Source organism: Crinia signifera, chromosome 5, assembly GCF_055691185.1.
Source record: "Crinia signifera chromosome 5, ASM5569118v1, whole genome shotgun sequence".
NCBI lineage: Eukaryota > Metazoa > Chordata > Amphibia > Anura > Myobatrachidae > Crinia > Crinia signifera.
Genome location: NC_139221.1, coordinates 279,419,878 through 279,445,215, shown reverse-complemented (window position 1 = coordinate 279,445,215; position 25,338 = coordinate 279,419,878). Strand labels below are relative to the sequence as shown.

The 25,338-nt window shown below is 43.8% G+C and overlaps 1 protein-coding gene across 1 annotated transcript in view; it reads left to right on the top strand.

Moving 5' to 3' along the window:
* The window catches only part of GORASP1 (golgi reassembly stacking protein 1), a 40,083-nt gene that overhangs the window by 2,782 nt on the left and 11,963 nt on the right, over positions 1–25,338 (top strand). Inside the window, exons 2-4 of the mRNA XM_083189085.1 lie at positions 12,067–12,147; positions 22,171–22,374; positions 22,518–22,604. Of these exons, the coding sequence (XP_083045211.1) occupies positions 12,067–12,147; positions 22,171–22,374; positions 22,518–22,604 (372 nt within the window). The remainder of the gene's footprint in view (positions 1–12,066; positions 12,148–22,170; positions 22,375–22,517; positions 22,605–25,338) is intronic.

Here is a 25,338-nt window from a genome sequence, read left to right as displayed (position 1 = left end):
CCCAGATCTCTGTTATATGGGATGGAAGATGACGTATGTATTGTATATCTTTGAACATAGACATAAACATAAGTAGAAGTCCTACACTCACAATGGTATGATTATCTTGTGTGGCATTAAATAAGGGACTGTTATCACCACCCTATTTACTTACAGATATGCAGCTGTTATTATAGTTTTATGTACACCTTTCAGCCATATTATGGAGTATTAATATGACCTATTTTAACCACCTGTGTCTATGATGATTTACATTGATCTGTCATCCTGTACTCTGATGTCACAACTCTGATACTCCCTAGCAACTCAGATAAGCCTATTGCAAGTTCATATTTGGTGAATTTATTGATTTGTATATGTAGAAACACTTTTCAAAGGTGCTTCACATTTGGATGCCTCTTTTTATATGGTTTTGTTCTTTCCTTCAAATAATGAATAATCAGTAATGTAGAATTAGCAGATCTGGTGCTGTTTATGCTGTGGACGATAAGACACAAGTGTCCTTGAACTGCTGACTTGTTTTGGCTATGGTGCAGTGTGCACATGATTGGAATGACTTGAGGATCGACAGCTACTGGATTTAGCAGCATGCATATTTTTGACAGTGGACTTTGAGAAATGCAGTCAATATGCTGCTTCTCAAGAGAAGTAAAGACTACTGTTAAAAATATGATGATGGAAAGAAAAGATATGATTGTGTTTATTGCTTGGGGTTGGAGCAGGATATCGGAATGTTTTTGTTATGCCGATCATCCCTCTGAACAAATTAATTTGAAGTACAGTACAATGAAGCTGCTTTCATCTGTTTTCTGGATAGGTTTGTCCTTCAGATGTGAGTCTTGGGGTTATTGCTGCATGCCTGAGCACAAGTCTTTTGTAATAAAGCTCACAGATTAATGTACTCAGTGTGGTGAATTATGCCAAGTGAGCAGCATTTCCAATATACTCTGCAGGGTCTGATTAATGGAACTGACCTATATATCCGTAGATCTAGGAACAAACCAACGTAGATCTAAGAATAAACTGGTGACAAATGGACAAAACAAACAAAAAATAAAAAAATTAGTTACTATAGTTTAGTTGTTGTTGTCGTTGTTCTTCCCAGAAAAGCATGTAAGCAGATATGGGGATACAACCTTAATGACCTCCCACCGCACAGTTGCAGATGGTAACAGCTTAGACGGATGCTGACTCCTCTATTCGGGTATACGGGTGACGGCTAATGGTTAACGAGCATAATTGTGGGAAAAAATTAAAGATAGCCAGCGATTAATGATTTGGACACGATTTAAGCTAGGAGCTGAACACAACTATACTGTAATCTTATAGACAATTTTCCGCTTTCCTTTTCTAAAAATGCGCTATAAAAGATGTGGCAGAGAGGGCTATTTACAAACAATGTACCTCTAGTTCAGGGGTTCCCAAACTTTTTTGAATCACGGCACCCTGAAGCATCAGGATTTTTTCGCGGCACCCCTAGCCTAAAGGTTTCTCATTGAAAAAGTCAGAAACAAATATTAAGTTAAAAAAATTGTTTATATCTCATCCTTAAAATCAGTTATGTGGTAATGGACACAATTTACTTCTGTTTGTTCATAATTTGACTATTATATTGGACATAAATAACTTGAGTTGGTCCTGGACCGTCAACCCAGGGCACCCCTGCAAGTCCCCCTAGGCACCCCAGGGTGCCACGGCACACAGTTTGGGAACCACTGCTCTAGTTGAAGGCAACCTTGTACACCAATAGTAGCCCTTTAATCTTCCAATGGCCACACAGTAGTTTCAGGAGTAAGTTAAATGAACTCATTTAATTGAAGAAAGTGATACATGCCTAATAACATAATAATAGGCCTTTAAAAAAAAATCTATAAAAGCTATAACAAACAAAAGAGTAGGATGGAGTTGGGGGACACAAGTGAGGACTTGGTTCTTTGTGTTCAGCCCCAGGGCTGACTGTTGCTGATCACTACTCTAGATCGTACCAGCTAATAAGCAATGAGATTTTGTTACACAATGCAGAGACCGCTGATTAGTTACTGTAGTTTGGTGCAGATTTGCATCTAAATGCAATAACCCTCAGATTATTGTGATCTATTGTTCTTTTTGTACCTACACATGATAGGGATTCAGTTTTTTTGGTATCAAAGCAGATCTAGCCTTGCGTGCTGAACTTGTAGTTCCACAAGAATTCTGAGAACCTATAGTACCACTGCTTTAAATCCTCAGTCTTGGTTTCAGGATCTCGCTTTAAAACCTAGAGGTGTCATGAATTTCCATAAAGGAAAGAGTGAGCCATTTCTGGTATTAAGTTGAAGCACGTGATGAGTGTTTTGGGGATAGAAACTGAACTGGAGGCTGGCTAGTCTGGGATGTCAGGTTACAATATATTGGGCGTGGCGTTTCTCCCTGGCTGCAGAGGCTCTTGCCAGACAAGTAAATTGTGTTTCCTCCCTTGTAAATGAGTCTGTGAAAGGTTGGGCAGGGTGTGTGATGGGATTTAACTCTTTTTGATCTGACAGAATGTGACATTTCAGAAACCATTTAATAACTACTCCACTCCTGCAACGTTTTGTAACATTGCCAAAATTAAATTTTGAACCATCATACTGTACTTTAAGTTCTTTGGTCTGTATTTGTGTTCAGAATCAAATTTATTTTGTTATGAGAAATCCATGAATTTATATTTCCTTATACAGTAATAAAGTATCTATCCTCACATAGATGTCACCCCCACCCCCTGCTCCATTTCTCTAAATACGCATTGTCTGAGTGCCAGATTCAATTAGCTGCACGGTGTGGTCGGAACCTGAGACACAAAACACATTGCCTGGCTGCCAGGCGCAGTCAGTCTACTACACAGATACACACACACACACTGTTTTCAGCATGTGTTGGCAGAGAGGTTAAAAGGAGGTGGGGATTGCCACATGTTAAACTGAGATCAAAGTGGTGTTCCATTGCCCCTCTGCTCACTGACTCATGTGAATGTGGTTGTCATGGTAGTCAAATAACACTGTGGAAAATCTTAAAGAATGGTCAATAGTAGTGTCCTTGTATTGCACGGGTGGTATAGTGGGGTGGTAAACAGGTGAGCTGTGGGCGGAGCCGAGCGCCCACTGCAATGTATATTACTAATATACATCTCAGCGATGGGCACCTGGTTTCCTCTCTGTGCGTGAAGACTAATCTGTGCCTTTAGTGAACTGAGTTCCACTTCTCTGGGCTTTCAGTGCAGTGCGCACTTGAGCTGTCTCTGTGGGTGGGCTGAGCTCCACCTCCCCTGGCTTCTGCAGTCTGAAGGGAGTGACTGCCGCCGGATATAGCTGTGAAGCTGTTTAGTGGTACGGTGCTACAGGTAAAGTAATGATGAGGCACAGCAAGGGGAGCGGAGATAATGAGAAGGAAGAGGAATGATGATGATGAGCTCTGCTATGGCATAATGTTCTTAAGAGGCTTTACTGTGGTGTGATGTGTATAATGGGATCTACTCTCTGGCATAATGTGTACTGTATAAAGCTGGGTACACACCTGAAAAATTATTTGTCTGATGGGAGCAAATGATAATCAGCTATTTGCTCCCAAACACTGGAAAACAGACATTTTTTGGTCAGACAAATTACTTGTGTATTATCAGGGCGCCCATTACGTAGTTTACGGAGTGGTGTATTGAGAATTCCAATACAGCACTATGCTGGCTACGTAAGTGGCTCTGGAGCCCTAAAAATACACAATGCTTAATATCCCCACTATCCAGGTCATACCTAGTGTTCATTCTAGCACCCGCCATATTTAAAAACCCATGCAGTTTCTCTTCCCTACCTGGGGTGTCGCTGTCTGCTGTGGTGTTTCTAGCACAGTGTGGTCTGTATATCAGCACTGATATGCAAACCAGACCTGTGCTAGAAACACCACAGCAGACAGCGACACCCCAGACAGGGAAGAGGAGAACTGCATGGGTTTTCAAATATGGCGGCTGCTAGAATGAACACTAGTCATACCCCCAGTACACACGTCGGCGTGGAGTTGATTGTATAAAGTATGGCGAGCGGACGTGGATATGCATACGCTCGCTGCGCTCGCCACACTTTATAAAATCAACTCCACGCTGACGTGGATAGTGGGGGTAAAATGGCTGGTCTATACTTACCCTCCTCCGGCCCGGGCACCACGTCGATCCCCGCTGACTCCCCGCGATCCATGTTGACTCCCCGGCAGTCACATTAAGTCCCCCTGCTCCGACACTCGCCACGGACGCTGTACACAATTAGCGTAGTGCCGCTGGGGGAGCAGGGAAACCATGTGATGCGCCACTAGCTGCACTACACTGAATTACGTACAGCGTCTGCTGCGAGTGTCGGAGCAGGGGAATTGAATGCGACTGCCAGGGAGTCACCGTGGATCGCAGGGAGTCAGCGGGGATCATCGCGGTGCCCGGGTCGGAGGAGGGTAAGTATAAACCACACCACCCTGCTGCCTCCTGTATTATCACGGCGCCAGCTACGCTTACAACATAACTTAGCCTACGTTGAAAATGTAGCATAGCCGGGCGCCCTGATAATACAAATTATTTTTTTGTCTGTTAGGCGCAAATATACTCCTATACATTCCAAGATTATTGTTCGCTCCTGACAGATTGGATAGGTAAATATTTAGGTGTGTACCCAGCTTAACTCTTTGAGTGCCAAGGGAATTTTTCGAAATACTGTAGGTGTGAAAATTGGCAAGCAAACTTTTTATTAAACCCTTTGAGTGCCAATGTTGCTGTGAGAGAGCCTCAACATGCCGGGGGCTGCAGGGACGGACCCCCGTTCTCACTGCAAGGCAAATTCCCGGGTGAAGAAGTTCTACGCAATAATTTGCCTTTTAACACGGGTTTTTCTGCAGTGTGAACAGGTCAACCTGTGTCTGCAAACCCGGATCTCAAACACGGGTAAAAAGGGTATGAGATCCGGGTATGCGACCCGTTCACACTGCAGAAAAACCTGTGTTAAAAGGCAAATTCCTGGGTCGACATGATAGACCCGGGAATTTGCCTGCAGAGAGAAGGGGGTATGAGGTGAAAATTGTCTTCTGGTACCTCTTGTTTTCTACCCAAATTTATATTAGTTAATCAATTAAACGTTTCCCTAGTATGTATGTGAAAGGCAGCATCTCCTGTTGTATACAGCAGTTACTTCTGCAACTTGCTGGAGACTGTGGCATGGGTAGCCAGCCCTGAATGCAAGTGGATTATACTATAGTTATACGTCTAAAGCTGCTCACACACGGATTGTTTTTTTTTAATGAAATGGCCATTTTTGACTAATTGGAAAGACCTATTGTTTAAAAACTGTCCGTGTGTGGGCATGATAACAATGCAATGTGCATACACGCAACTGGTTCATGTAGCTCAATGATCCCTTCAGCATGCAGAAAGACAATGACCAATGTGTTTGGCCAGGAGTGTTCTGGGTTTCAAGGGAAATTGGGTGACAGATTGGATTGTTCATAACATCTAACCACTGCGGGCTCAATAACCCTTTGGGCGGTATTCGGTGCCACCAGGGATTGCAGCGAGGGTGGCTTGTTTTAGGTGAGGATCGCCGAATACAAGCCATCCTTGCCATCTAACCCCCTCACCAGCCGCTCGCCCTATTCTATTTTCCAGGGGAATCCTCACCAGGATGGCAAGGATTCCCCCGGAACGGCGAGATTCGCTGCTAATGCAGCAGGCCCACTGTATATACCCTCGCAGCTGCACTCGCTGTGTCCACCTCGCTGAAAAAACCCAGCGAGGTGGAATCGGTGAGTGCTGGGGGGTCAGTTGAATACTGACCCACAAGCTGTGACGGCGAGCTATCAGCACTGCTCACCATCACAGTTCGCCATAGGGCATTGAATGCCTTTCAAACGCCAATGTTGCTGTGAGAGATGTGCAAAATATCAGCTAAAAAAATGCCAGGGCCGTAGTCCAGGAAGATGAATCACTTTCGTTATTTCCGGCAAATGATCCAAAGTCAATTCATTGAAGTTTTGTTAAGGCCCCCATACACTATGCGGTTTTGGGACGATTTCATCCGATTTCGGCACTTTGTGCCGATAATCGGGTGAAATCGGCCCAAAATCGTAGGTGTGTGATATCTAATCCGATCCGATGCGCGGTCCCGTGCGCATCGGATCGGATCAGGGAGGTCGGACGGTCTGTACATACGATCACGTCCGACCTCCCTGTATGCATATGCCTGCCACCTGACAGGCGTATGCATGCAGACACCAGGGGAGCAGTGGGGCGGGCAGCGGGTCCCTGAGCGCCGGCGAGTGCTGCTGACTGACCTGGCCGGGCAGTGTACTTACACATAGCAGCAGCGGGGACGGGCAGCGCAGTGGCGGCTATTATATTTTTAAAATACTTGTCAAATGACCGGCCGCTCTCTGATTGGCTGAGAGCTCTCCGGCCAATCAGAGAGCGGCCGGTCATTTGACAAGTATTTTAAAAATATAATAGCCGCCACTACGCGTCCCGTCCCCGCTGCTGCTATGTGTAAGTACACTGCCCGGCCAGGTCAGCAGCGCTCACCGCACCCGCCGCCGGCCCCCACCACCGCTGGCCGCCCCCACCACCGCCGCTGCCCGCCCCCACCACCGCCGCCGCTGCCCACCCCCACTACTCCTCACCGCCCTGCAGCTCCCCGCATGCGATTTATTCCATGTAAAAAATGGCACATCAAGTGCCAAATTGTATGTGAGCCTCCCGGGGAGCTGCCGGGCGGCTCGCAGGTAAATTGGGTCCGACTTGTCCCTAGGACAAGTCGGCCTAATGTATGGGGGCCTTTAGACATTGCACCAAAAAAAGAACAGTCCCTGAGACACTGGCATTTTTAGCAGATATTTTGCACATCACTCACTGGGTTAAGCCAGCTTCCAAGCTTCCGGCGATGGGATTCCTAGCTGTAATTTCATGCTTGTTTGTTTTATAGTCCTGGAAATCTTCTTTTTATGATGGATTAAAGGGATGACAGTGTCTAGGTCAGAGGTAGCCAACTCCAGTCCTCGAGAGCTACCAACAGTTAACGTTTTCCAGGTCTCCTCACAGAATCACAAGTGAAGTAATTAGCTCCAGCTGTGGATTTTTTAAAATGTGTCAGTCAGTAATGAGTGCACCTGTCTACCTGCGAGGTGAGCTGGAAAAGGTGAACTGTTGGTAGCTCTCGAGGACTGGAGTTGGCTACCCCTGGTCTAGGTCAACATAGACAAAATGTCAACATGCAGAAGGTCTTTCACGTTTTTGGGGTCAATGTCGACACCTGAGCATGTGGACACTAATTAGTGTAGTGCGTATGTTTCGGGATTTTTCGTTCCAAATCGGAGTACACATGAATGTTGAAGTACTGTACCAAGAAAAAATGTAATTCATGTTGACCTTGTCATGTGTCGACTATTGCAATTTCGCCATTTTGTTGTGTCAACCTTTTGTTAAAGGTGACCTAATAAATTGACTGGCAACCTATCATCCGAATACCATTTTTACGTACGTACCATACGCCGGCTACACAGACCACAGTTTTAGGAGGTTTCAGATGAAGAGCTGGGCTTCTAGCTATTGCCATGTGGTGTTATTTTAAGCAGAGGATATAAAAGATTATGTCCCTTGTAATTCAAATATTGCATAAAACATTTGTGACCTGTTTGTCTGCACAGATAAGCTACTTTCAGGTTAGTTAAACACTCACACTGGGAACAGAAACATGTTTTACTGAACTGCTTTAGATCCTGGTGCAGGGCACTCCTTTAGGTTACAGTTCTACATCTTGGAATACCATCTGTAGTAAAGTTAAGATATGGATAAGTCATTTGCCGATATTCTTGTCTCATTATTATGACCCAAAAGCGTTTTTTAGAGGAGCGGCTTTTGATCTCAGTGGCAGATTTCTGTCTTATTTTTTCAAAATGCATTACTGGTTACAGCTGTTTACCGTATCAGTGTTCCACTGTGACATGATCATAGTGTGACTGTTGTAGGGATGGCCATCGATGGTTGCAAAATTATGCAGTGGATGAATATCAATATTTTTACCTATTGATGTTCATCCATTTTGTTTGACTGGCCAATCAAAACATGGGCGTGGGGATTCGATATGTAGGGGGCGGACCTATGCTCTGTGTCCCGGCACTTAAAAAAGAAGCAAAACATTGGTTCTGTTTTGCCATTGATGGAGGGAAACCATCTGGTTCTCCCCCATTGATGGCAAAAGTATTCGACGTCAGCCATAAACCATTGATGATTTTGATCATCTGGCTGTATTGTATAACACTCCTTTTACAGCAAAGCAATAACACGGGTTATTGCCGAATCAACCTGGGTCAGTGCTTGGTGTAAATGGAGTCAAAAGAAATAACCCGGGTTCTGTTACTTGGCAATTCAACCTGGGAAATTTCCGGGTTAATCACGAGTGAGACCCGGGTTCAGGGGTGGTTTAAACTGATAAAACCGGGTCAATCTGAGCAATCTCTTACCATGTCCTCTGGTGTGTATGGGGCTTTACTGCACAGATGGCCTAGCATTGCTATATCCTTTGAAGTACAGGTAACGGTTATTAATTTTGTCAGGATAGACCTTTATATTTGTTTGCTGGCTTCTCACTTTTATCCATAGCTTCCTGAATCATAATCGTTGCACATCTATAACAATGTTATGCAGGGTATCTGGTCCCTGGTCGACAATATCTAGGTCCACAGTGACTAAATCGACCACTAATGGTCGACACCTAAGAATGGTCGATATACCCTAGATCGACAATGACAGATTGACACAAGCTAAAGTTTGACATGTACATGGTCAGCACTGATAAGGTCGACACAAGTCTTTCACGGTCTTTCAGTTTGGTCTGTATTTCAGCATTGATATGCAGACCACACTGTGCTAGAAGCACTATGGCAGAGAGCGACACCCCAGGCAGAGAAGAGTAACTGCATGGGTTGTGATAGATGCAGGGTGCTAGAATGAACACTACTTTATGACACAACTGCTGCTTCAGCTGTTTTGTCCATATTTCAGCTTGATCTTTCCCCAGTTGTCATAGGCAGGAAAAAGTATGTTTTTATGCAGTTCTACTCCTCCGTGACATTGATTCTAGGACTATGACATTTAAATGCATAAACAAACTGTGGTTGTCATAGTTCCTTTGTAATCCCTACCTTGTTTTGTGACTTTATAGGGATTAATCTGTTGATACATTATACAGTGCTGTTCTATGAAACCATGTACCACAGTGCCCGATAGCACTAATATAAAATGTAATAGGGCTCAATAAACCAAGGTTCGGCTTACTAGTAGTGTTCATTCTAGCACCCTGCATGGAGTCCTTCTCTTTCCTGCCTGGGGTGTCACTCTCGGCTTTAGGGCTTCTTGCAGAGTCTTGTCTATATGTCAGCACTATTATACAAGCCAGACTGTGCTAGAAGCACCACAGCACATCCCAGGTAGGAAATAGGAACTGCACAGGTAAGGTGCAGGGTGGTTAGGCTGCAGGAGTGGTGGGTTAGGTGTAGGGTAAATAAACTTACCGAGATCCATCGTGCTATCAGTATTCTGACTATCGGGGTCACAACTGCTAGGATTCCATACCCATCCCAGTGCCAGGGTGAACATAATTGTGTGGCCAGGGGTGTATTGATGCACACGGGAGTATCTTCCCAGTTATATACAGTGAGATGGTGCATGCATCAAAGTTAAGCTGTGTACACATGGCAGCGATATGTGCTGATATTGCTGGCAATATGGTTGCTGGCGACCGTTTTGCCAGTGATGGGAGTGTGCCCCGGCGATAAATTGCCGAGTGCGCGCTCCCGTTTTCAGCCCCGTTATAGTCGCAGGAGCTTGCTTGATTACCTCTGCGGCTCCGCCGGCAGAGGTTTATTTTCATCAGCGACAATCTCTGGTCGCCGATGAAAAGGAGACATTGAGCGATATATCGCCGGGTGATGTATCGCCCCGTGTGTACGCACCTTTAGAATGACTCGCACCGCACCAATCTCTGCTTTCACTGTGCAGAACTGTTTTCAGTAATCTGACATTATCATGTGAGCTGTACATATATGGGATTACATTTGTGTTTTTGCCTCTTCTGTTAGACACTGCCCATGTGTCTGATGACTGCACATGCTGAGTCTTTGTGGTATTGGATCACCATGAAGATTGAGTAACCAGTGGGCAGTATGTTTATTGCTGCTGACTCACGGTTTCCTTAGTTACTATAAAACTTTAGAGTAAATAGAAGGTGTCAGATACACATCTGCTGTTCACAGATACACAGCAGTACATTAAGGTGTTTTTTTTCTTCATGTGTTGTGTGGTTCTAGCAGTATAATAACCATACTGTCATTTAGTATGAAATGTTTGTGTTCTGTTTCTGTTGATATAAACCAGTAGCCCTGTATGCAGCGACAGAATTGTTCCCAGTCCCTGTCCTACATGTATGTGCAGGCAGGGCGTCACCACTCCCTTGCTACCTGATGTAAAGGAAACTCTGTGTGACACACCTGTATACATTTCTGTATACAGGATACACTGCTATGGTAAAACCTAATTACCAGCAATACATGTAGAAATTATCACCACATGTTTTCTCTTGCAAGCACGGTGAAGGGGTTGGGTAAGATATGGCAAAAAGATAGGTGTTTGTGCTCACCTAGGCCCAGCATTATCTCTGGCTTGGATCTGTGTTCCAAATGCTGGGTCGGATACGGGATTTGGGTGTAAAAGGGGTATTAGTCGATAATGTCAATGCTTTCTGCATGGAGGCTGACGCTCGTTGTGGAATTTCAATGCAGCAGGTAAAATCACACAATGAGCCCTACACCGGACATAAGCCCTTATTCTGGTTCACTCATAAAGTCAAATTTCTTCTTAAATGAACAAAACCATGTCCACTGCAGGGGTAGATTTAACACGTTCAGTGAGAGTTAGATTTGGGCGAGTTATTTTGTTTCTGTGCAGGGTAAATACTGGCTGCTTTATTTTTACACTGCAATATAGATCTCACTTTGAAGTGAAATCCCACCCAAATCTAATTATCTCTGCACAAGCTACATCTGCCCCACCTGCAGTGCACATGGTTCTGACCATTTGAGAAGAAGGAATTTGTCTTTTGCGAGTGAACCAGAATAAGGGCCATATAACACAAACACCCCCAACACTACCTTTGGGTGTGGCTCCTGCACAGAAAGCTTGCTGCAATCAGTCCTGAGATGTGCTCAGTGCTGTCCATATGCCAGTGCATTGAGTATAGAGCAGACCTTTAGCCAGGTCTGGGGCAAGGACTATGGGCCATTCAAATCTGTGTTCTCCAATAAGTCACTACATTGTTGCTTTTGAATCTGTACTGGTTTGAGCTGTTTGTCAGATTGTATCAATTTGTTTTCCCCAGGATTAGTCTATAATGTGCACCATTGAAATTACTATTGAGCCTCACACAGACATGATTTGCAGAGTAATATAAATTATAATCCAACATTCACATTCTAATTCCAATGTCATCACAAATGGCTTTCTTCAAAGCCAAGAATTGGATTGACAGTGTGTATTTTTGTAGCTCATTTTTAAATTAGTTTAACAAAAGCAAATTATCTGTCTGCTATTGTTACAGTGTATTTGTGCTAATTCCTCCACATTGGATTTGGTATCATTTCATTGAGGGGTGCCGGACCGGGTCCCGACAGGCATTCACCCGACGTCGAGCGACTGTCAAAACACCGGCCATCGGCTATTTTCCCTCGTGGGGGTCTACGACCCCCATAGAGGGAGAATAGAATAGGTAGCGAGCTACCGTGCCCACAGCGCGGCGAGCGCAGCGAGCCCGCAAGGGGCTTTGTTGCGATCGCCATGCTGTCTGGGTCAGGCCAGTCGGGATCATGACGTCAGGATAATGACTGTCGGGATCCCAACTGTCGGACCCCTATACCACACCCTCATTGAGCTGCTGTAGAACCAGAGTGAGAAAGTGATCCACAGTATCTCACAGACTGTGAAATAACAGACATACAGTACTTTATGCTCCTGGTCACTGACTGTTTCTTACATTTTAGGTACAAGAGAATTCCCCAGCACAAAAAGGAGGGCTCGAACCCTTTTTTGATTTTATAATTGCAATTGGACACGCCAGACTGGTAAGTACTGTAATCATTATCCAAGTACATAACATGAATAGAGTTAAAGTAATACAAATGTTATACCAATGATCATGTGTCCATAGACCCGTTATAGCTTGTGCTACAGGAAATTATAATTGTTATTTTATATATATATACATATATATATATATATATATATATATATATATAATATATATATATTTATTGTGTGTGTGTGTATATGTATTGGGGTCACAGGGCGGCACTCCTGGGCAAAGTATAATAAAGGTGCCTGGTCCATAAGTTAAGCAATACAGTACACTTACCCCCCACAGCATGGAAGGAGTCAGAACCAGCACTCAAGTATGAAGAAATCCTTTTATTCCATAAAGGTAAAAACAGGCAGCAGCAGCTGTTTCAACTGAGCAGTGTCAGCTGATGAAAACTGACATAACTTAGGTCGACAGTCATTGGGTCGACCACTATAGATTGACAGTCTCTAGAGTGACACATGAAATAGGTCGACATAGTCATTAGGTCGACACAAGCATTACTCTGACATGCAAAAGGTCAACATGAGTTTATGTTTTTTGTGTCTGTCCACTTAAGTGTGCCGCGTCTCCACAAAGCATACCATGCTTCGGGCACACTATTATATTCTAACTCTATGCCCACTTGTACAGTAAACTATGAAAATAACACCTTTCTTTGGGAAAAAACATGAAAAATTAATGTCGACCTTTTCAATGTCAACCTAATGCATGTGTCGACCTAGTGACTGTTGACCTATAGTGGTCGACCTAGTGACTGCCAACCTAATACTTGTAGACTAGTGAGCGCATCCCGCCAATGCTACCCACAGTGTGATAAGAGGTTAGTCACACATCACCAGAGCTATAAATGCCATTATAATTCAGGCGCCCATACTTCCAGTACGCTGGAGCGTGCTCTAAAGGCTCATAATGAAGAAAGATGCAGAGATCTGTCAGCACTTATTAACGTTGATTCTTCAACAATTTAGAAAATGCCATTGCATAATCAGCGTAACGTGAATGGACACTTTCATTTATCAGTATGTGCTTGTACTGGGGAAGGAAAGTGAAATATGTGGAGGAAACTCGTACTAATATGTGGAGAACACATACAATAAATGACATTGTGATCCTCACACAGAAAAGCAGCGCTACCATCCATGGTGCCTTTATGTAACCATGTTCTATGACTATCATAAATTGCGAAAGGGTTACTTTGCTGGTTCTTTCCGAGGTTGCCATCTTTCTGGCATAAAAGGCTGAATCTGCCGAAGGGATACAGTATATGTTAACCCTCCAGATACTCTTACCTACAGAATGTTTTGTCTTCTTAAAAAAAAAAAAAGCAACAACCCTTAGTTATATTTTACATTTTATCTCTGCCAGGAGAAGACTGTTGTGTCCTATACTATTTATTCCTGATCTGTGTTATTTCATCACTAGGTTCTTTTTCAATGACACATCAAGCTGGGTTAATTTTAAAGTCCCTGTAATCCTCCCAAGAGACTAATTGCCGGGCACACACTGCAGGCTTACATCAAACCCTGTTGAGTTGGTTTAGTTGAACCTGGCAGCTGCTGATTATGTTACTTAGAAGTATTGCTATGCTATGTGTGTTACTCTGCTGTGTAATGAAGCAGATATTGTGGACACGAGTCCATAAATAACGAGAAGCTGATTATCGTACTGAAATGTTACATCTTCACCATCCAAACTCTGATGTGTCTGTATGGTTCCAGCAGATTCGTTCTGTCTAGATCTACACCCCTGGTCTAGATTAAGAAATATCGAATACACTTCTCCAATAAAGCATGAAAGCTTGTGTTTCCTTCTACCTAAGTGAGCTGAGACCAGACTAAAAAGTGTGTACTTCCTCATCTTTGCAGCCACCGCTTACGCTATGGAACTTATGTACTGTACGGCGAGCCGAGAGGGAGGTCCACGCAACTACCCTGCGTCCACGCCACCATCTATTACCTTTAGTAAAGTTGTGGCGAGTGAAGCGGAGCTATGGTGCTCCTTATGTAGCGGTTAAGTAGCAGCTAATGTAACTGGTGTAGCGCTGGCCGCAAAGATGAGGAAGTACCGTGATTCCAATTGAAAAAGTTGTTTACATACCTCTTTCTTGTATAGGAGGTATATGGGCCCAAGGAATTTTTGGCCATATAACAAAAAATATATCTCTAAATAATAAAGGGCAGATCCGATCAGCAAAGAGCATTTAGGTTATGTTTAATATATAGGTCTAATGAGTTATAGTCTTATGCGTTTGTGAATATTACTTTTATAATACATTTTAATATTCAATTTTAGACATAAATTGATAAATTAACAAATACATTGCGTTATAATGTAAGCCCATCATCAGTACAAGACATTCCATTAAACTGATACTTTTTCAGTGTACATAATTAAGATGTTCACATTCAAACATTTGAATAATAACCCTTTTACACCAAAAACCCGGACCCGATCCAGCATTAGGAACAAGGATTGAAGCGAGGTCGGATCCAGGATTTACCCCATTTATACTGCGGTGCCTACCTGCAGTGTAGACAGAGGCGGCGCTTGGAGATGACATCATCTCCAGACGCCAGGACCGCGGTCATCCCCGCCTGGACCGCTGATCGCCGTGCCAAGGTAAGCTGCTGGGCTGCCCCCAGCCCCCGTGCACCCCACCAGCTGTCGTCCGCGAGGTGATTGGATGCCACACACAGTCATCCATTCACTACATCCAATGCCGCCGCTGTTGTCTGCAGAGTATAGCAGATAGCAGCGGAAGGTTGTGAGCGCCCCCCCCCCCGTCCAACCTGCGGACGCTGTGTTCCGCAGGTTGGACGTCCCCCATTCATGTAAACGGGAGCCGAGTCGGATGACCCGGTGTACCCGTTTACACCGCCCTCTACCCAGGTCCTAGCCATGTTCTACCCAGGTCCGGACCTGGGTAGAAGTCCTGTGGAAAGGGACACGGCTTTGCCCATTTACACCGCCGCTGACCCGGGTTTGACCTGCCGATCACTTGGGTTTTTGCGGCGGTGTAAAAGGGGTATAAGTAAATGGTGAAAAAATATTCCAAAATGTTACAAAATATCCCATTAAACAAATAGAAAATCAATAATGGTGCAACCTACCTACCAGTGGCAAAAAGAATCTCTGTAACTCTCAGGTCCCAGTAGAAATGGTCTATGAAGGAGGTACCACCAGGTGCTAATTTTTATTCTAAATGGGTGATGACCTCAATTCCTGTCAGTGAAAATGATCAAGTAATTTAATATGTCTTTAAGTAGGTCCCACAGAGGTTATATCTCTCTTCTTTTACTTTTATCTTTCTTTTTCGTCTTATTTTGCCGATTTTCTTTTTTCTTTCATTCTCTCTTTCTTCCTTTTTTTTCTTATACATGTCTCTATCATTTATCTAAACATAGAAAAACAGATTTTGATGACCTATAAGAACAACTTGGCCTATCTGTTCTGCCTTTTTTTCACTTTTAGTAACCTTGCTATACTGGCCTGTCTGCTCCTGCAGTTTAACAGGGAATCAAATATTTTGATTGGGTAAATATCGCTATTGCTATACTGGCCTGTCTGCTCCTGCAGTTTAACAGGGAATCAAATATTTTGATTGGGTAAATATCGCTATTGCTATACTGGCCTGTCTGCTCCTGCAGTTTAACAGGGAATCAAATATTTTGATTGGGTAAATATCGCTATTGCTATACTGGCCTGTCTGCTCCTGCAGTTTAACAGGGAATCAAATATTTTGATTGGGTAAATATCGCTATTGCTATACTGGCCTGTCTGCTCCTGCAGTTTAACAGGGAATCAAATATTTTGATTGGGTAAATATCGCTATTGCTATACTGGCCTGTCTGCTCCTGCAGTTTAACAGGGAATCAAATATTTTGATTGGGTAATCCAAGACAGTGCTAATATTATTTATAGATTTGAGAGCTCTTGTATAAGTTTAAACTAATTTGTCTTCAAGTGCTGGCAATCTGCTATTTGAATGTTTGTTTATATTGGAGTTTTATTGCCTGCCTTGTAATTGGGGAGGGGTGGATTGTTCAGGTTTTGATTAGTTGTATTGACTTCACATGGACAGAATCCATCATTTATAAGGGAGCCTCACTAGGCTGTTGTAGCCTGGGCTGTTGGGTTATTTTATAAGGGTTTATTTAAAAGGGTTCTGTAATGATACAGGTCGAGTATCCCGTATCCGAATATCCGTTATCCGAATTATTCCGAAATACGGACATTCCAGAAAGTGAAAAAAAAAATTTTTTTTTGCTAAAAACTCACTGGGGACATTTGTAACAGCACTACTGAGGACATGATATGTAACTGGCACTATATATGTACAAGAAAATGATTGCTTCGCATTCAAATTCAGTGCTGAGATAGTACACACATTTTGTTTCACGTTTTGAAACCTTGTTTTTTGAACAATTAAAATATATTTGTGTGTATTTTATGTGGTAATAAAATATATTTGTGTGTATATTATGTGTTTATACAGCATAAATGCAAGATACTTCAAAATACATCATTGAAATATTAAAATATTCCGAAATACGGAATAATCCGTTATCCAAAATTCTCCTGGTCCCGAGCATTTTGGATAAGGGATACTCAACCTGTACAACAAATTCAGGACTTATTCAGGATGAAAACAGATGAACTCATCACCAAGACATCTTCAAGCCTAAGAAAGTTTAAAAACCCTTTGCTTTAACCTCTAAAATTGAACGTATGTACATAACCTGCACTCCTATATACTCACACTGTCACTATGCTGCCTGTTTGTGTATGTGATTCATCCATTCTAATAACATAATCTGCTTCTATATTGCAATACTTGTGTTTGTACATTTAGACATTGCAAACTTGCTAATTGGAGCCATATTAGGCTGGTGTCTGCTTCACGAAATACAGGGTAACTCTACAACTGAAAACATTTACTTCACTGCATGCCATAGCATTGTATGCAATCTATGGTCAGCTGTGCTAATCAGCGTGCACTCACATACATGTAGGGTTTATAAATGACTATCTGAGCAACACCAGTAAGCTGGTATTAACTATTGCAAGTCCAATATAACTCTTGGCCTATAGAACTGTTCAAATACACCATGTACTACAAACTATTGCTCTGCTTCGCTCTCCATGGTTTTCTCTCAAAATCAGTCTCTTCTCTCTCTCTCCCTGAAGCTCAGCCCTCTATACACATTTCTGCCTCCATTATCTACACCCCTCTTATTAACACTCATGAGATTTTTACCTATCTCTCTACATTGACAATAACATCCACAAACTGTCGCCAGAAACAACATTCACAAACCACCTGCAGCTACACCTATCTCTCTCTACTGCTTCTATTAGCTGGTGACATTTCACTTAATCCAGGCCCCAGCTGCTTGCCCCGCTCGCAGGCACCTAACTCTCAGGAACATAGTAATCCAGCTAACCTCATAAACATCAAATGCCTCCCATCATCCCCCAAATCACTAAAATGTGCGTTATGGAATGCACGCTCTGTTGGCAACAAATTAACATCCATCAACGACCTCTTCATTTCAAACAACTTCAACCTGCTGGCTATAACAGAAACATGGCTCTCACAATCAGACACAGCCTCCCCTGCAGCCCTGTCACATGGTGCTCTCCACTTCACACACACACACACACCCAGGCCTGGTGACAGCAGAGGAGGTGGGGTTGGAATATTACTATCCCAATCCTTCACATACAAAGTTATACCACAGGTTCCATCACTCACATTCACATCATTTGAAGTACATTCCATCAGAACTTACACTCCATTCTCGCTGCGTGTTGCAGCTATCTATCGCCCACCTGGGCAGCCAACACGATTTCTGGAAGATTTTTCTGCCTGGCTCCCTCACTTCCTTTCCGCTGACATCTCAACCATCATCATGGGTGACTTCAACATTGCTATTGATAGCCCAAAATCTGCTGCTCATGCCTCCAAACTACTCTCTCTAACCTCCTCTCTCGGCCTCTTCCAATGGACCGACTCCTCTACTCATCGGGATGGCCACTGTCTTGATCTGATATTCACTAAGCTGTGCTCAGTGTCGGAATTCACCAATTCTCCTTTCCCTCTCTCAGATCACAACCTTATCACCTGCATGCTGTCCTCTTGTACTTCTAACTCAAAAACACAGAAATCCTTTAATCCACCTCAAGCCCGCAGAAATATTAATGATATTAATTTTCAAGTACTCTCCTCCTCACTGCAACAACAGCTTGCTCCTATTTCTGCATTCGCTACTCCTGAGATGGCGGTATCACACCTAAACCTAACCCTCAAAACAGCCCTGGATGAAGTGGCTCCAGTTACCCACCACACTCCACGTAGGCCTAGACGCCAACCGTGGCACTCTAAATTAACAAGACACCTACAAAATATCTCACGCAAAGCTGAGCGTAAATGGCGTAAATCTCACAGTCCAATGGATTTCTTTACATATAAGAATATCTACCAGTACTATAGTTATGCCCTGGAAACTGCCAAACAAACATATTTCCAAACTCTCATTTCTGCTCAAGCTTCTAACCCAAAACGTCTTTTTAATACATTTAAATCCCTTCTCAACCCTCCCTCACCCAAGCCACCAACCACTATCCATGCACAAGATCTTGCTTCCTACTTCAGGGATAAGATTGACAAGATCAGAGATAAATTGGTATGCTCCAACTCAGTTGGTGATATGCTCAATTCCATACCTGAGCCCTCTGAAGCATTTGCTTCATTTGATCTCACAAATGAAGATGAAGTATCTGCACTTTTCTCTGCCTCCCACTCTACTACCTCTCCTCTTGACCCTATACCCTCGCAAATAAGTAAATCTCTGTCTCCTGTGCTCATTCCAATCTTAACTAAAATCTGTAACCTCTCTTTCTCTACTGGTGTCTTTCCTTTATTGTTCAAACAAGCAGTTATTACTCCGATTCTGAAAAAACAGAATTCTGATCCAAGCTCTCTCTCAAACTACCGTCCCATTTCTCAACTTCCATGCACCTCCAAACTACTTGAAAGACTTGCTTATACTCACCTCACACACTTTCTTAACTCGCACACTTAATGGACCCGCATCAGTCAGGCTTTCGTGCCCAACACTCCACAGAGACAGCACTGACTAAGGTTGTGAATGATCTGGTCACTGCTAAGTCTAAAGGCCACTACTCACTACTAATTCTTCTAGATCTCTCTGCTGCTTTTGACACTGTTGACCACACACTTCTCATACAAACACTACAATCCATAGGTCTTAAAGACACAGCCCTCTCTTGGTTCTCATCCTACCTCTCTAACCGCTCCTTTAGTGTTCGTTTCTCTGATTCTACCTCCTCTTCGCTACCTCTTTCAGTTGAAGTACCTCAGGGTTCAGTTTTAGGTCCCCTGCTTTTCTCAATCTATACCTCATCTCTTGGCAAACTAATCAGCTCCTTTGGATTTCAGTATCATCTGTATGCGGATGATACTCAGCTCTACCTATCCTCCCCGGACCTGTCCCCATCTGTATTGAGCCGTGTCTCTGAATGCCTTTCTGCTGTTTCATCCTGGATGTCATCTCGCCACCTCAAACTTAATATCTCAAAAACAGAAATAATTATATTTCCGCCAATAAATAGTAGTTACCAACCTGATATCTCTATCGCTGTTGAGAAGATGACAATCACTCCTACCTCTCAAGCTCGCTGCCTAGGTGTTATCCTTGACTCAGAACTTTCCTTTGTACCCCACATTCAATCTGTCTCAAAATCATGCCACATGCACCTAAAAAACATATTTAAAATTCGCCCTTACCTTACACAAGACACTGCAAAAACTCTAATCCATGCTCTCATCATTTCACGCATTGATTATTGCAATAGTCTTTTTATTGGCCTTCCCCAATACAGACTTTCACCACTACAGTCCATTATGAATGCAGCTGCAAGGCTAATCTTCCTAGCCAGACATTCATCGTCTGCAAAGCTACTCTGTCAGTCACTTCATTGGTTACCTGTATTCTACCGTATTCAATACAAAATTCTTTTACTTACACACAAAGCCATAAACCAAACTACACCAACATACATATCTTCTCTTATCTCAAAATATCATCCAACACGACCTCTACGCTCCTCCTAAGATCTGCGTCTCTCATCCACACTCATTACTCGCTCCCATTCCCGACTGCAGGACTTTCTTCGGGCTGCACCCACTCTGTGGAATGCCCTCCCAAGCACAATAAGACTCTCCTCCAGTCTCCAAACCTATAAGCGTTCCCTAAAAACTCATCTCTTCAGGCAAGCTTATCAAATTCCAGAACCAGTCATAGAACCTTGCGTTCTGGTGGAATCGATGCAATAAAGAATACAGTATCTATCCTTATGTATCAATGCCTATTTCCCTATATATTGTAAGCTTGCGAGCAGGGCCCTCCTACATTTTGACTGTCTGTAAATACCCTGTTTTGTTGTATCACTGTCTGCTATTGTAAAGCGCAACGGAATATGCTGCGCTATATAAGAAACTGTTAATAAATAAATAAACCTCAACCCTACCTGATAGTTACATAGTAGTTAAGGCTGAATAAAGACGCATACCTCCCAACACTTACGATTTCAGCGGGACAGTCCCGATTACCGGGTCCTGTCCCGCTGTCCCACCCGCGGCCGGAGGTGTACCGCTGCGGGGGGGGGCAGTTGGGAGCCCCCCCAATTTAACAGAATAGACGCTATTCAGCGTCTATTCCCGGCCGAAATGGGGACGCGGCGCCCCTCATTTACATAAGCCCTGCCCCTTTTTGGACGCCCGCGCGGCTTCGCTGTGCGAGTGTCCCTATTTCTGCAGCTACAAAGTTGGGAGGTATGAAGACGTGCGTCCATCAAGTTCAACCTATGTTATTAAAGTGCATGATCTATCTGCTACATCCCTTATATAACTGAAATCTGATTTAATTGTACAGATTATGATTAGTACTCCTGGATATTTTTGCCCAATAGATGATTGTCCAAACTTATTTTAAATGAATTTATTGTCTCAACTGACACCTCTTCTCCAGGAAGAGAGTTCCACAATTTTAATGCCCTGACTGTAAAAAAGTTTTTTTCTTTTGAGGGTACAAAATCTTCTTTTCTCACGTGTCCTATTTATTATTTATTTATTTACAGTTTATTACAGCATAGTCCGTTGCGCTTATCAATTGGAAACAACAGTGATTAAACAAACTGGGTAGATACAAACCAACATGGAGGTTCTAGAGTCCTTTCTCAAAGCAGGTTGAACCTTCCAGTTTATTTAGATCATTACATTTTAATGTAAGCTTGATTTAACCTTATTATTTTAATGTCACTTAATAAAACTCCTTGTAGTATATGGGAGTAATTGCCTTTGTTATGCCTGTATGATATACTATCAAATTGAGTGATTAAACACTGGGATCTGGAAGTGAATGAAAAACCCCTCTTTGACACATGCCGGTAATTCCTTTGATGATACCACTGCCCTGAGGTTCCATAAAGACCATTATTGATGAGCACTGTATTTATTATCACAGCACGCAGATAACAAGTTGGATTTCATGAATAATTTACACTAGAGAGCGCTGTTTCTCATCTTCTTATAGTATTCCAGCCTTTTGTAATGGTACAACAACAGTCTTCCAGAAGAACAATCAGCAGCCACCTGCCATACAGGAAGTGTATATTCACGTGGGCGTGCGCACACACACACCCATAGTTCAACTGATTTATATTTTTAAATTGCAGATTGTGGTGAGGGTGCTAGGACCCAGGGACTCACCATAGAGTGTTGCTGCTTTTAAGTGACAGGTAATAGGTTGGGGGCAATGGTGCTGGTGCCGCCAGGTGGTTATTTTATTTTTAGTTAACTGACTGAAAAGGGAAGCAGGCACTATGAAAGTATTAATATGGGGTTCTGTCCCAGTTCTGGTGTCTCTCCTGTCACCGCTCCTGGTCAGCAGGTGATTTATTTCTGTTTTTTCTATTTTTTCAGAATAAGGAAAATAGTACGTTTAAAGATCTATTGAAAGCCAACATGGAGAAGCCAGTGAAGCTGGAGGTGTATAACACCAAGACAATGAAAGTTCGTGAGCTGGAAGTCACCCCCAGTAACATGTGGGGCGGCCAGGGCCTCCTTGGTGCCAGTGTCCGATTCTGCAGCTTCCAAGGAGCCAATGAGCATGTATGGCACGTGCTGGTAAGTGGTATATACATGTTTACTTCAGTCTACAGTATTGTTTGGTAGGGCAAGCGAACATACAAACTTCATTGAGTAATCTTGTGCCCTACATGAAAAGCCTGATCTAAAATGAATTTCACGTTATCATTGTTCTGTCTTAGGACGTGGAGCCAAATTCACCTGCAGCCTTGGCCGGTCTGCATCCACATACGGATTATATCGTAGGGTCGGACCAGATTTTACAAGAGGTATGTGCATTTTGGGTTTTGCAGGTGTCTAGCCATTGGAAGCTGCTGTATGTGATTATGTTTGTATGGAAAGATGTAAGCAGGAAATGTGATGGATACCACCACTCACTACCATCAGGAGTGTGATTTATGGCCAAACTCCACAGAAACGGGATGCAGTTAAAATCCCGGCGGTCGGGATCCCGGCGTTCAGAATCCCGACGCCGGAATCCCGACCGCCGAAATGCCGACACATTCTCCCTCCTGGGGTGTCCACGACACCCCTGGAGGGAGAATAAATGAGTGTGCCGAGCGTAGCGAGGCACCGGGCCCGCTGCGTGGCGAGCGCAGCGAGCCCGCAAGGGGGGGCGATCCACGTCCCCCCCTTGTCGGCATTTCGGCTGTCGGGATTCCGGCATCGGGATTCTGAACGCCGGGATCCCGACCGCCGGGATTCAATACTGAATCCCACAGAAACATCTCTAGGTTCTATCAGCAGTGTAACTCATGGCCAAACTCCACAGAAACATCTCTAGGTTCTATCAGCAGTGTAACTCATGGCCAAACTCCACAGAAACATCTCTAGGTTCTATCAGCAGTGTAACTCATGGCCAAACTCCACAGAAACATCTCTAGGTTCTGTCAGCAGTGTAACTCATGGCCAAACTCCACAGAAACATCTCTAGGTTCTGTCAGCAGTGTAACTCATGGCCAAACTCCACAGAAACATCTCTAGGTTCTCTTGAAAGATAAACGCAATGTTTCTATCTAGCTTTGTAAACAAAATTCTATAAAAAAGGTAACTAATTAGTAGACCACATAGTTCTGTAATAAAATAATTGATTAACTCGTTATTTACGCTCAGTTGTTATAAATCAATCAATATGTAATTGTGTATATATGCAAATAGTTGACCACTTTTGAAAACTGCAACAATCAATTGCCCTTTCCTGAGATCTTCACACAGAATAGAATGTCTTATACAGTACATTGAGAATAGCAACATAAGAGAAGTACTGGACTTACAGTTGAATGTATATTTTGAGAAATAACTGTAATCTATTCTTTCTAAATTCTGAAGTCAAACAGCTAAATGATTTTTAATTAAAAAAAAAAAAAAGTTCTATAATTCTACAGTTTTTTTTATCAATCTAATATATATAGATGTATTCGAAAGGCATATTCTGTGTTTCTGTATCCTGAAAGAGACTTAAAAGGCAATATTCAATGCTCTATTGCGAGCTGTGATGGCGAGCAGTGCTGACAGCTTGCCGTCACAGCTCACTGATGAGTATTCAACTGACCCCCCTGCACACACCGTTTCCACCTCGCTTACAGCGAGGTGGAAACGGCGTGTGCAGCCGCCAAAACAGCGAGACTCCAGGCTAAATGCAGCGGACTCCCTGCATTAGCTGCGAACATCGCCATTTGGGGGAATCCTCACTGTCACCTGGAAAGTTAAATAGTGTGAGCGGCTGGCGCGGAAGTTAAACGGCGAGGTTGCCTTGTTTTCGGCGTTTAACCCCCTCACATTGAATACGGCCCAGAATGAGACATACAAACAAGCATGGTTATGGTCTGGAGAGGATCAGGGAAGCCAAGGCTGATGGACAGGCCTGTAAGAAGGGGCCGAGGAACTGGTTTAGAAGTGAATGCTCTTTGCATCCATAATGCATCTTTGGACATAGTAGTGATGCAAAAAATGGTACTTGTGTAGTTTCACGGCGGCAGTTACGTAGTTAGCGTAGCGTCCCTGTCAGAATCAGCGTAGTGTTCCCGTCGCTCACTTAAGTAGTTAGCGTAGTCAATTGAGCGTGTTCCTGCGGCCTCTTAAGTAGTTAGCGTAGTCAGTCAGGCGTCCCTGTCAGTATCAGCTTCGTGTTCCCGCCCGTTCGTGGAGGGTGTGGGACTGGGTCCCGACAGGCATTCACCTGACGTCGGGATCATGACGGCCACCTGCTATTTTCCCTTATGGGGGTCCACGACCCCCATAGAGGGAGAATATAATAGGTAGCTTGCAGCATGGCGAGCACAGCGAGCCTGCAAGGGACTTAGTTGCACTCGCCATGCTGTCTGAGTCCGGACAGTTAAGATCCCGACTGTCGGACCTCTATACCACACCCATTTGCGGGCTAACCGGAGCTTATGTAGTTAGTGTAGTCAGTCAGCGTTACGCAGTTAGCGTAGTCAGTCAGTGCTTATTACATTGTGTGGGAACCATTAAGCGGACGTGGAACCTAAAATACATGCAGAGTAATCCGCATCCCCTCGCCACGCTTCAACTCCACGCCGACGTGGATAGTAGGGGTATAAACAAATCGGGTGGACGCATCCCCTCGCGGGGCATGCCACACTTCGGGCTGGCGGGGATAGTGGGGGTTTCAAAAGGAGGCATTTGCCAATATGTAACATGGAGCACTGGCAAATGCGTCCTTTATTGTGCATGAGACGCACTTGCACACCGCATCCCCATTTGTGCAGGAGACGCACGTTCAACCGAACCCCTAGCCCTGTCCGGTTGCCGTACCCTGCCGCAATACTTACTGAGACGCACAAGCATCTGGACGCTCCTGCGTCTCAGACAGATGGAGCGCCTCTCCGCCGACGTCCGCCAGTGCAGGGGATCTGACGTTTTCCGGCGCTGTGTGAGAGGCGCTCACTAGGCTTGCCAGGGACACAGAACTGCAGTACGTGGCCTACGCTAACTACGCAATGCTGCCGCAGAGATGCTACACTTACTATGCTTGGGCTACGC